The 12785-nt window shown below is 33.6% G+C and overlaps 2 protein-coding genes across 2 annotated transcripts; one reads left to right on the top strand and one right to left on the bottom strand.

Moving 5' to 3' along the window:
* Positions 1-7277: 7277 nt before the first annotated feature.
* Positions 7278-7732, top strand: K441DRAFT_672087 (uncharacterized protein). The gene has a single exon (XM_067650517.1). The coding sequence runs from the start codon at positions 7332-7334 to the stop codon at positions 7569-7571; it is 240 nt and encodes a 79-aa protein (XP_067496122.1). The 5' UTR covers positions 7278-7331; the 3' UTR covers positions 7572-7732.
* Positions 7733-7735: 3 nt separating this feature from the next.
* Positions 7736-9149, bottom strand: K441DRAFT_672086 (orotate phosphoribosyltransferase). The gene is made up of 3 exons (XM_067650516.1): positions 8883-9149; positions 8661-8796; positions 7736-8516 (listed from the first exon to the last, which is right to left on the bottom strand). Exons 1-3 carry the CDS (start codon positions 9001-9003, stop codon positions 8027-8029), a joined length of 747 nt encoding a protein of 248 aa, XP_067496121.1. The 5' UTR covers positions 9004-9149; the 3' UTR covers positions 7736-8026.
* Positions 9150-12785: the final 3636 nt, after the last annotated feature.

Below are 12785 nucleotides of genomic sequence, written 5' to 3'. Positions count from 1 at the left end.
TTTCTACCCTATCTCTTACCATCGCATATCTTACTACTTATTTCTATTACCTATTTCTATTACCTATTACCAACTAAGTAGCGCTGTCTATAGTAGAGATTGTGGATTATTATCGTTAGCCCCTTACTACCTACCTCGTGTATATATAGAGACTTTAGAGCTACATTTCCAATTAAGTCGCTCGTTTAATTCCCATACTGTAAAAGCTTACAATTACTATATTATAGTAGTTAGCTTTCCGGTATTCCTTTAGGCTTTACTTTAGTTCCTTTCTTTTATTTATTTTTATTCTTATTCTTATTAGCCTTATATATATCTCCTTTACTTCTATACGCCGGCCTAAGCTTTAGTACGGCGCTATTTCTCTTTTACTTTTCCTACCTACTTTACTAGTGCTTCTTCCCTACTTTAGGGTTACTAGGGAGCCCTTTCTTAGGGAGCCCTAGGGCCTTTCTATAGCCTACTTAGGTATATCTTAGGTACTTTATAACACTACAGTTGCGCTCCTTAAGCGCCCTCTGCATTGTGGTAGCCCGGATATATATCTATAGTGGGGAATTTTCGTTTCTTTCTCGAGCAGTGCTGTATCCGTTCGCTTATACCCGCCCGTTATTCTCTAGAGGTAGGCTGCTTAGGCTTTCTAAAGTGGCTTAAGGAGCGACTTAGGGGGGCCCTTTTTGGTTTTTCTAATGGCCCAGATACTAGGGCCGTGTGTCATAGCTATAACCTAATATAATTGGAGCTTTAATAGCGGTAGGATCGTGGGACAAGAAAGGCATAATTAATATAGTAGATAGGCAGTTAAAGCGCCGTATAAGGAAGGTAACTTAATACTATACTAAGACTCGCGATAGGCCTATATTAAGGGCGGGCGCAAAATAAACGATAGAAAACAATATAGGCGTCGCTAGATAGGCCCTTTAGCATTAACACTATGCCAAGACTAGTAATAATTACTAACTACTATACTAGTTAAATTTAATTGCAACCATTAAAATGTTAATTTAATTAATTTAATTAACTAGGCCCTCTACTTCTAAAGCTTTCTATTAGTTATATAGGGTGACTTACTAATAAGTACTACTTAAGTAGGTTATAGTAATATTGGTTAATAAAGCTTGTTATTAGAATAAGGAAGGGTAAGAAGCTTAAGACTCCTCACTACGCTAGTGCCGCGGCGACACATGACGACCGCTTGCCTTATTCCCGACACTAGTAACTCTTTTTTTATGGTTGCCATCTATATATAAATACTACTTGACTAGCGTAGTGTTATAGGACTATCCTATAATACCTTATATACGCCTACCGATTAAGCCTAGTTATAAGACCGCAACTTGCCGTAATCTACCGTAATCTGCTATATTCTGCCACGCTATAGAATTCTACTAAATTCTGCTAAGCTATAAACTTTTGCTAAATTCTGCTAAGCTATAATAGCGTATAGTACGTGCCTATTAACTATTGCTATTATAATATAAGTCTTGCTCCTACTCCCTTTTAACCTAACCTTTAACTTATATATATAGAGTATTTATATTAATAAATATCTCTAGAGCCTTATTTAGGTTTACCTTTATTATTATATTTACTAGGTTGTCTTAGCCGTTAATCTATTAAATCTTAAAGAGTTCTCGCCGTTTATAAGATTGCTAAAGTGCCATAATATTAATTATAAGGCGCTTTTTCTTTGTGGTACTAAGCTTAACTAAATACTTATAGAGGGAGTATAAGTCGGTGTATATAATTATAGGGATAACGGGAAGTTTAAGTCAATCTATAATTATCTTTAGGGTAGTTCCAATTGTAATTACTATATTAACTCCGCTAACTATTTTATATATCTCTAATGCTAGAACGCTTTAAGTAACGCGCTTACTCTTAGTTAAGCTTTAATAAATAAGATTGCCGTAGATTATAAAGTTATTCTCTCTAGTAGATTTATTCGCGATAATAATCTTATATTTTAGCTAGGAGCTAAAATCTTTATTATTTATAAATAATTTATTAATAAATATAAATAGCTTAATAGTGGGAAGATTAATAGGCACGTAGAGTAGTCCCCAGTTAAGATAGTTTATTTATTTAAAAAAAAACGCTTATTTAGGGTAAGAACATTATCCTTAGTTGGTTCCTAGTATTAAGCGGCAATAAAGAGATTAAAGGAAGCCTTAAGTTAATAGATAAAAGTAATATAAGCTTTATAAGCGCGTTGCTCTATATATCCTTGCTTTAGAGAATTAACGTTAATAACGTTAATCTTCTTACCTTAACCCTTCTGGCGTAAAGTAATAGAATCCTTATTTAGGGAGAGGATGCATCTATTAAAAAGTAATAGTGTTGTTAAATTAAGCTTTTCCTTTAGCTTTACTATAAGATTTACCTTTACTAGCTTATCTTCTTTAAGAGCTAAGAATTGGTTGTCTCCTAAGATAATTATATTATTAGTTTATATGCCGACAATTCTAAATAGAGTTCCCGTAGTTATAATAAGGAAGTAGGGATTAAATATAGAAGTAGTTATTAAAAGCTTCTCTTTATAGTACTTGTTATAGGTAGCCTACTAATAAGTTTCTGCCTCTATAATTCTATATAATGGCTTAAGCATAACTATAATCATATCTTTAGGATACTAGTGGCGAATTTACTCCAAAAGGTATGCTAATATTAAGCGCTAAAGGTACGTTTCTAATTAGGTATAGGCTTAAGTAATATTTTATAAATAAACCGCTATTCTATTCTTTATTAAGGAGGGAGCTAGTGTAATAATAACTTGCTAACTAGCTTATTAAATTATAGAAGATTATATAAAAATCACCTCTTTACTATTATTATTATAACCTTAGATAATAAGCCTTAATTTCTTAAATGGGGCGTTAATAGCTTTGCCTTTAATCTTATTAACTATTCTTAACTTAAAGATATAAACTTTATTAAACTTAGTAGGGTTATACTTCTTAAATTTAAAGACTTCTCTTATAATAAGACTATCGATCTCCTACTTATTAAATACTTAGAAAGGAGCTCTAAGAGTTATAATATAACCTTTTTTTAAAGCTATTTTATAAGCTTAAAGTTAGCCTTCTCCTTGGCTATTATAAAGGCCATTAATAACTTAACTTTATTCTTAATGGCGGCAACAAATTGCTCTTTAAAATTAATAAGATGTTAGCGATTTTATAATCCTTTTAGGCGACCTCTACCGCGTTATAGTTATAGCACCTCTACTATAATTATATTAGAATTGTAGTCGCCTTCTAAAGCACGTTAATTGTGGTTCTTCTCTAGGGTATCCTATAAAGGCTTAAAACTATTATCCTTATAGTAAGGCTTAATAATAGTTAAATAGAATTAAGTAGGTCTATAAGGCATCTAAATAGTATAAGTTTAACTATTAATTGTAATGAGTTAATATGGGCCTAACCACCCTCCCTTTTTACACCATATATATACCTTAGACTAAAGTAGTAAATTAAGCGTAGTTAAGGTATTTAGGCCATTTCTTATTCCTAGTACGTTATTAACCTAGTATATAGCGTAGAGACGTCGTACCTCCTTTATTGCCTTACAAATAGCCTTAGCTTATTATATAATAGAGGGAAATAGTAAAGAATTATTAGTTATTTAAGGGTAGGCGCTAAAGACTAGTAATATAGGTATAAGTCTATCTAGGCTAGCGGAATTATTAACGGCTTTAATAGCCATTTATAAGGTAAGTTCTTTGCTAATATCCTCTAGTTTTAAAGAGATAATCTTATATACGCGGCGTAATAGCGCGTGATATCGCTCTACTTTTCTAATACTATTATATGCCTTAATAGGGACTTCCTTAACCTTAATTGCTATTGCCTTTGTTTATTATTAAAACTCTATAAATAAGAAGTTTTTTTCCTATATTATAGATAATTTAATTAGGGGGTTTTAGGTAGATATTAATCTAGTATAATTATAGGGTATCTTATATATTCCCAGCTGATATATCCTTTAAGAAATATGCGGCTTAGAAGGAGGTTAAGAAGTTAATAACTTAGAGTACTAGCTTGCCGCTAAGATATATAACATTAACAATAATATAAAAGTTAAAGTTGTAGTTATCTTTAAGGATGAACTTAAATTAGCTAGGGGACTTCTAGTTTATTTAGTAGTAATAGTAGTACTTTATAAGATACTTAATTGCCTTAACTTTAACTTTATAGCCTACTTACTAAAGAACCCTAAGTAATTAATAAACGGATAGGTAGCTAAAATAATAGTGTAGTTAATATAACTCTAACTTAGTTAGGTGGCTTTAAGTAATACTCTTTTCTAGTTAATAAAGGAGCAACTAAGGGTAACCCTATTTGCGTACAATAGGTACCTAACTATCTCCATACACAAGCATATTCTTAAAGTTATTAAGCTTAACACCTAATTTGTTTATATCTCTAATGCAAAATAGAAATAAAGTATTTGTAGGGATAATATGGAAAGTAATGCACCCTAAGGGGGTTTGGACCCTAATTGTGCTAAGAGAGATTATAGTACCCTTGCCAAAATAAATTGTATATTAGCCTGCCGTTAAATAGTTAATTTAAATAGAGTTATTAAGCTGCTAAAGGGCTTAAACTTGAGGTTCTTTTGCTATAGATACTCCTGCGGCTCTAGTATCTGGCATAATACTATAGAAGATATTTGCCGAGTATTTATTGTTAAAGGAGAACGCGAAGCTCTCCTTTAGCTTATTAAAGATATTTAACTTTGTAATAGAATGGAGCGTAGATTGGTTATTAAGAATAGTAACGGTTTATACGCTATCTACCTTACTATACTTAGTAAAGTATTAGTTAGGTAAGTAGCCCTTAATTTCTATATCTATAAGAAGCTATTTGGCCTTATTAACCTTACCCTTAAGATCTTTTACGCCTTTATATTAAACTAGAAAGCTTTAGAAGTAGGCTATAGTAACCTTATAATTTCTAATATTTCTTATACTCTAGCGAAACTTATTATATACCTCCTTTTATTTATTAAGAGAATACCTAGTTAACTAGTAATTTGGTTTCTTATAAATATAGTACTTTTTCTAGTAATTACTTTAAAATAAACCTCTATAAGGACCTCCACCTTTACCTTATAGTTATTAATTATACCCTTTACTATATTGCCTACTACGACTACTATATGTTTAATTAGTCCAGTTATAATTATATTGGTTAGCCGGGTTGGCTAGGTTAATTAAAGTAGGTTAGAGTTAGGTGTTAAATTGCTATACTTTCTAAGAGCGTAAAGCGGTACTAATAGAGGATCTTAATTAAGTATACGCTTCTTTATAAGTATTTGCAGGATTAAAGAAAGTAAGGTTATATCCTTTAATGCCTTAGTATACGCTAATAACTTAATTATATAGGCTGAAATCCTCTTAATATAATTCGGATAAACCACGCTAAATTGTCTGAAGTTAATTAAAGAGCTTTTAAAGATAATCAAGCCGAGAAACACTTAGGTTTGTAGCAATAATTCTTAAAAAAGTAGTCTCTCTCCACTCCAATATATACTGCTACTTATTCTTTTCTATTTTAAAGTGGCATCTTATCTTATATATTATTTGGTTAAAATTATATCCTTTTCTTACTAAATAATTATAATAGAAGGTACTGGTGTGGCCCTTAAGCATAACGGAATAGGTGTTATAATATTAGTTAGGTTCTAGTTTAACCTTTTAGTAATAGTTATAGAAGATACGCAGCTTTAAATTAAGGATATTATATAGTTCCCTGCTAAACTTCTTCTCTAGGTCTAAATAGAGCTTTATAAGCTCTGTAAGTAACTTTAAGATGCCTTTAAGTAGCGCTAGGCCACGTTAAAATTATATTAGAGATTAAGGAGGTAGGGATTATATTATAGGCTATAGTAGGGATGTAGAGCTTAATAAAATAGGGTATAGTACTTAATTCTACTATGGTAGAGTTTAAAGGTTATTAGGCTGTAAAGCAAGGGGATCTTATACTTGCTTAGGTTAAGGGGTAGTAGTTAAAGTTACGGGTTAAATTAGTAAATACTAAAGAACTAAAGACAGAGGTAGAGGCGATAGATATAGAATGTTAGAACTCGTGCCTAGAGTAATGGAATTAGAATACGTCTCTAGTAGTATATTACTTGGATTCTATTATAAGTTAAGCTTCTTTATAGTGTATAGTTAATACTTAATCTCTTATAGAGTCCATTTATGCTCTTCTTTTATATTAATAATATGCTCCTAAATATTATCTTTAATAACTCCCCTATCTATAGGGACAAATACTCTATACTCCTAAAGGAAGTTATGGAAGTCCTATATAATATCCTTATTTATAGGAACCTATGTTTCCTTTATCTATCTAATAAAGTTCTCCTTTATATAATACTATAGCATAGTATTATTGTATTTACTGTCTTTATAGTATACTATGCGGTATAATAGGAATCCATTTAGGTCCTATTACTTAGCGTTTACGAAGTTAATTATAGCTCTATTCTCTATTTCTGGGTTAATGTTATTCTTATACTTTTTTAGGTAGGTTAACGCTATAATAGCTGTTATTAAAGGTTGTTTAACACATTTTAATAAAAAAAATTAAGGAAAATAAAGGTTGTTTAATATATAGTTAGGTAGTAATTATAATCCTGCGGTCTGCGAAGGTACACTAAAGGTATTAAGATGGTTATTCTAACGCGTTTTAGACGTTAACTTAGGACCCTAGGTTTAGTAACACTTCTAACCTAAAGTACTTAACTAAATCTTTATAAATGTGGTTGTTCTACGTAATAGACGCAACTTAGTATCTCCTAGTACTTAGTGATACTTCTGTTACTAGTTTTCCGCAAGTCTAAGGTAGTATAGTATTGCCGGGATCCATTCCATATAAGCGTATATAGCACTCCTATATAAGACTGTTTCTTCTATTCGAAAACCTAGCTGCTCTATGGTTAACTGTGTATTCAACCACTAATTAGCGTCGGTTATATAGGGTGACTCACCAATAACGACTACTCGAGTAGGTTATAGTGATGTTGGTTAATAAAGCTTGTTGTTGGAATAAGGAAGGGCGAGGAGCTTAAGACTCCTCACCACGCTAGTGCCGCGGCGACACGTGACGACCGCTTGCCTCATTCCCGACACTTTCAATTCAATTAATTCGAGGCGTTAATCGAACCGAATCGATTGATTTGCAAGCCTGATGATCAGAGGCTAATTGAACTACTTCACCGTCGAGCAGTCTACAACAGTGGTTGAAAGAACAATAACGGAGTTTCTGGATGCCCACTCAATCGCCAGGGTGATCCGGGAAAGCGAGATCAAAAGTACAGATATTATGTTTAAGCATGCTTCTTGTCAGTTGGACCTGGAGATGCTGAGGGAATTTCTCGAGTCCTATAGCTGCTATGACCTACTGCCTCCGCTCAGTAACTGCATCCAAACGATCCCAAAACTCAGGAAAAACCTTCCGGTCGGCGTCAGCGCAGCACTAGACATCATCTTCCCGTTGTTATTTCCGAACGATCCCCTCGTGGGACAAAATCATCGCACATGTCCTGACGCTCTGATGTGCTGAAAGATTGTCGGGTTGATAAGAAAATTGATAAAGCCACCAAAGGAATGAAAGTTGGCCGAATATGAGCTAGAAATCATCAGACTGCTGCTTCAAGCCGGAATGGTACGAAGTGGAAAAGACCAAGTAGCTTGATAGCTTCTTTCAAAGTTCTTCTGAAGAATGCCATTAGTTTATGCGTCATCCGAGCTCCAGCTCTTATAGATTATCAGATAAGTTGCCTGCGTGGTACTTTTATCTATTGCCAAATTCGGGGTGCTACTACTTTGCCATGTCCCCTATAATTTTGGTCCTATTGTTCTTGTCGAAGCGGATTTTGCAACGCTATTAGCTTAACTTTTAGGGGTTGTAAGATCGGAAATCTTCACACGATGAAACGTGTAGCTCAAGGTTCAACAGAAGTCTACGACACCAATGCCCTCGTATTTGTGTTTCATCAGTCAAACCGTTTTTAACCTTCAATCACTAGCCAGATATCTCCTCCTATATTCCTCCAACCTCTTTATATCCCCCTCGTCCCCTTTACCCCTCAACACCGCAATCAGATCGTCCGATGTTACAATACTCGCCGTTTGCACGCCAAACTCCCGTTTAATCTGCCCAAGAGCGCTCATTCTCGGCTCCCCATCGTCTACCCCCTCCTCCTCTTCTCTCGGTCCGGGCATTTTCTCTACCCGATCTAGCGCAACTACAAAACCCACTACCTTTCCCCCTTCCTTAGCCACTAGTCTTATTGTCTCCCTTATTGCGGTGCCGGCTGTAATTACATCATCTATGACTAGTACGTTCTTCCCTTTCAACGAGGCACCTACGATACCTCCGCCTTCACCATGGTCTTTGGCTTCTTTGCGGTTGAAGCTGTAGGAGACGGATGACCAAGTTTGGGGGTCGAGGCGGTAGAGTTCGAGTAATGTTGAGCAAGCAAGGGAAATCCCTTTATAAGCCGGGCTCCAAGTTCTCTAGTCAGCGATCTCTCTGAAATAAAAAATGTTTAAGTCATGAGAAATGTCTCAGGAGGAGTAGGGGTTTCTACTCCCGAAAAACATGTACTACGGCTCTGCCAAGGGAAAACAAATGCTAGAGAACTCTTACCCGAAGAGGATGTCTGGTTTTGGGATAGAAGGATGGGAAGAGAGGAAGGAGATGATAGTATGGGCGTAGGCAGTAGAGATGGCGGAGAGGAGGGGGGAGGTGTGGAAGGAGCCGGCGTTGAAGAAGTAGGGGGATTCTGCGGGGTTAGGAACATCAGCAATCATGGGTATAGATGCGAGGACTGGAGTGAAAATCAAGACTTGTAGGAACTAGAGTACGTACGTCGGCCGGATTTGAGGGTGAAGGTACCGAAGGTAAGGACGTTGGCGGAGAGGCAGGATTGGAGGAACGCGGTTTTGTAGGCAGGTATAATGGAGGTGGTAGGCTGGGTCGAAGCAGCCATCGTAGTAACTCGGACCAGATTTCTGGATTGTAGCAAGATTTATAGGGAGCGAAGTCAGCGCCCGAAATCTCTACACGATTCTCATAAGGAATCTCGTTCCCAGACCGTGCACTAAACCGTTTGGGTCAAACCTTCGTTAGAAAACGATCGCGGGGTAATTGAAGGCCAATAATAATCACCCATACACCCCTTCAAGAGGTCCCTTCAACCAACCCTTTCACAAAAATGCAACGCTCTACCTTTTCCCACTTCCCGTTTAATCTTCCAGGCGCTCTAGGAATCAACGGGAATGTGTTCGTTATACATGAGGTCAGGTTTTGGATAGGACTATCTTTTAGCACGATTACGATAAGGTGATCTGTGCGCTAACACTAAAATTAAAACCAGACCTGCGGAGGATAGATTATCCTATCCGGTCGGGCGGATAATAATCCTATCCAAGGATAGCCCGGATATCGGATAATATCCAGATAACATCTAGATATCCGCAAAATTTTAACTATAAAACTAAACCTTTACCGCCTATTGTATAACGCTATAAATATAGCTAGTACTAGTAAAATTTACCCTGAAAACTTTAATAATAATAATTCCTTTAAAGTTAACATACTTTCCGCCCTTTTAAGTGGCGTTAAGACTAAAGCTAATACTAGTTTAATCCTAACTACTTATATAATATAGATCTTAAAATAAGTCTCCTTAATTTATAAATATACTTATACGGTAATAAAGGAAGAAAAGGCTTATATAAAGAAACGCTACTTTTATAAATACTGTCCTCCTTAAGACCTAAAAGGATACTATTCCTTAACCATTAGATTATAAGGCTATTTTAAAAAATATATTATTAAACGGAATCTAGTAGAGAACTAGGAGCGTATAATAGTAAAAGATTAGGGGGAGAGATCTCTTTTAGAACTATATTAAAAGCTTTTAGTAAGAGGAAAAGTTTAAGGTCTTAAGGGCGAGGTTCTAAAGCGTATAGTATATTAAAATACTATAAAGTAAGCACTTCTAGATCTAATTATCGTAAAACGGCTTCCCTTCTTATGTATGAAATGGCTAGAGTTTTATACTTTCGTAAAAGCATTAAATTAAAAAGCACCCTTAATTATTCCTATATACTACTTAACAATTATAGCCTAGATTCTTAAACACTTTACTAAGAGTTAAGATATTATATAAAAAGTACTTTAATCTATAAAAACAAATATTTACCTTACTGTGGATATCTGAACCTCTCTAAGTTATTCCCTTTTTCTTAAAATCTGTGCTAGCTTTATTAATATTTAAAATAAATACCGGAACCCCTTAATTGCCCTTTATATAGTATCTAGTTAGAGTAGTATAGATTAATAGGAGGCGCTTTATTCGGTTCTTATTAAGTATAGCATTAAAATAAAGATTAAAGCTCTTATTAGCGATAATGCCGGATTAAACAATGTTCTCTATTATACGATTAGCTAATGGCTTAGCCTTAAGTATAAAATTAACTGGATTGCAACGTATTAAAGAATTTACTATTAGGGGCACGTTATTAATTTTATTATTTAAGCCTTTTTATTTAGTTTAAAAAAGGATAAGAAGCTTATAAACTTGTATAATAAAGAAAATAAGAAATAGGACGAAAAAGAAGAGAAGAAAGAAGAAGAAGTTATATAATAAGTACTACCGCTAGTTAAAAAAAAAGAAAAAAAAGGATAAAGAATTAGAGCTAGCATTAGACAAAAAGTGTAAAAGAGGTAAAAATATTTAAAATATTATAGGGCTAATAGGAAAGCTTTATAACTATATTGTTTATATCCGCAGCTTAGCTAACTATATAATATGGTTTACTAAATATACTAATAAAATGGTTCCTTTTAATAACTATATAAGATAGAATAGCTGGTTTTTTATGCTATATATAGCTCTAGAGGATAAGGTAAAGGCTAGGCTTTAACTCTATATAAAGCACTATAAGGATAACTTAAAAAATAATATCCTCTTAATAAGCGAATGGATACATCTTTATATAATTTATAATTTCCTTTAATCTTTCTATAAAGCAACTCTATTTCTTTAAGGAGATCGTATAATACTTATAACGGGGTCTAGTAGCAAGAACTACGGTAGACTCGTTAATAGGCTAGGTGTGTAGGTAATGCAAGAAGTCAATAACGTAATAATAACTAGTGGAGTGGTTACCTAATAGATTAACTCTAATTATATTCTAAGAATTACTATAAGGAAGAAACTATCTAGGTAGGGACTAAGGGTCCTTAAATACACAACTATACTCCTATAAAATCCTTTTTATACATAATATACGTATTATACATAAGGTACGTAAGTTCCTTTTATTCCTCTCGTTTAATATATAGCATATTATATAACCTTANTTACTATTCCTCATTATATAGTTCTACGGGTTCTATCCTAGACCGTGCTTATATTAACTAACTAGCTTCTTCTAACTCCTCTCCTAGTAGTCGTAATATTATACTTAAAGCGTTTGTAATACTATCTCTCTCCTCTTTATTTTTATCCTTAAAGATACCTAGTATCTCTAAGTTATTTACTAGAGGTATAATATCCGTCTAATTAATTTAGTTAATATTATTACTTATTATACCTAAAGTATCTTCTTCTTTATATACGCAATGTTATGCTCGCACTATTACCGTAATACTATTACTTAGTAAAATAATACCGTCTCCTTATTCTTATTATGTGAAAAAGGGGTTAGTTTATATTACGCTAGCAAGTCCCTTATCTTAGCAACCCTCTTTATATTTAGAGTGCACTAAAGCAAACGTTTAATTGTCCTATAATATTTACTCTACCTCTAACGCTAAGTATACGCGTCCTATTACTCTTAATAGTCTTTAAGTCCCCTAAGTAACTTATTATAGGGTTTTATATTTAATCTACTGCTATAAAGCTTAATAGTAACCTAGCGTAGGCCCTTACTAAGCTTAAGTGTTCTTATAACGCGGAACAGAAGGCCCTAAATACTTATATTATAGCATTTACCCATCTCCTCCGTCTTAAGAAAGTTCGTAAAAAGGTCTGTTTTAAGGAATAAAAACTTATAGAATAAGGTTTATAGGAACTTAGCAATAAAAAAACGGATTCTCCCCTAATAGAGAAGGAAATAACTCTAAGTAACTCGGTAATTGTTCCTCCTAGGTCCCCCTTAGGTAGTTCGTTCTTTAGTAATCCTTCTTTATTAATACTACCTAACCTTTTCTCTTTTAATACTCCTATACCTTTCCTATAGCGTTTTTTAAATTTTCTAGTAGCTCCTAGGTAGTCTTATTATAGCCTATCTACTTTACTTTATACTATATTTTATCGTCTATATTCTTATAACTAACGATCTTTAAAACTTACTATTTATCTTCCTCTTATCCTTTATACGTATCTGCCTCGTAAACTAGTGGCTTAATATCTTTATATACTAGTTCTAGCATCGCGATATATTATATAGAATAGATTTTTATTTTGGCTAGTAGGTTTAACTTAAATATAACCAGTAAAATCCTTTACGTGATTTTAAAAGGTCCTAGTCTAATATAGTCTAACTTTTTACTTAGTTGTTAACTCTTAAAAATTTTGTATAGTAGCTATACTTTATCTCTCTCCTTAAGATCTAGTCCCTTAGATCTCTTAGCATTATAGTACTTTTTTATTCTTTACTATACTACCTTAGCTATTTCTATAAGGTTCTTATAAAGAATTATTAAAGTTTCTATTCTTTTTTTTAGCTATACTACTCGTCTTCTTTACTTATTATAGTA

This window comes from Cenococcum geophilum (genome assembly GCF_001692895.1).
Source record: "Cenococcum geophilum 1.58 unplaced genomic scaffold K441scaffold_119, whole genome shotgun sequence".
Classification (NCBI taxonomy): domain Eukaryota; kingdom Fungi; phylum Ascomycota; class Dothideomycetes; order Gloniales; family Gloniaceae; genus Cenococcum; species Cenococcum geophilum.
The sequence above is the reverse complement of the archived record's forward strand: the minus strand, read 5'-3'. Positions and strand labels throughout refer to the sequence as shown.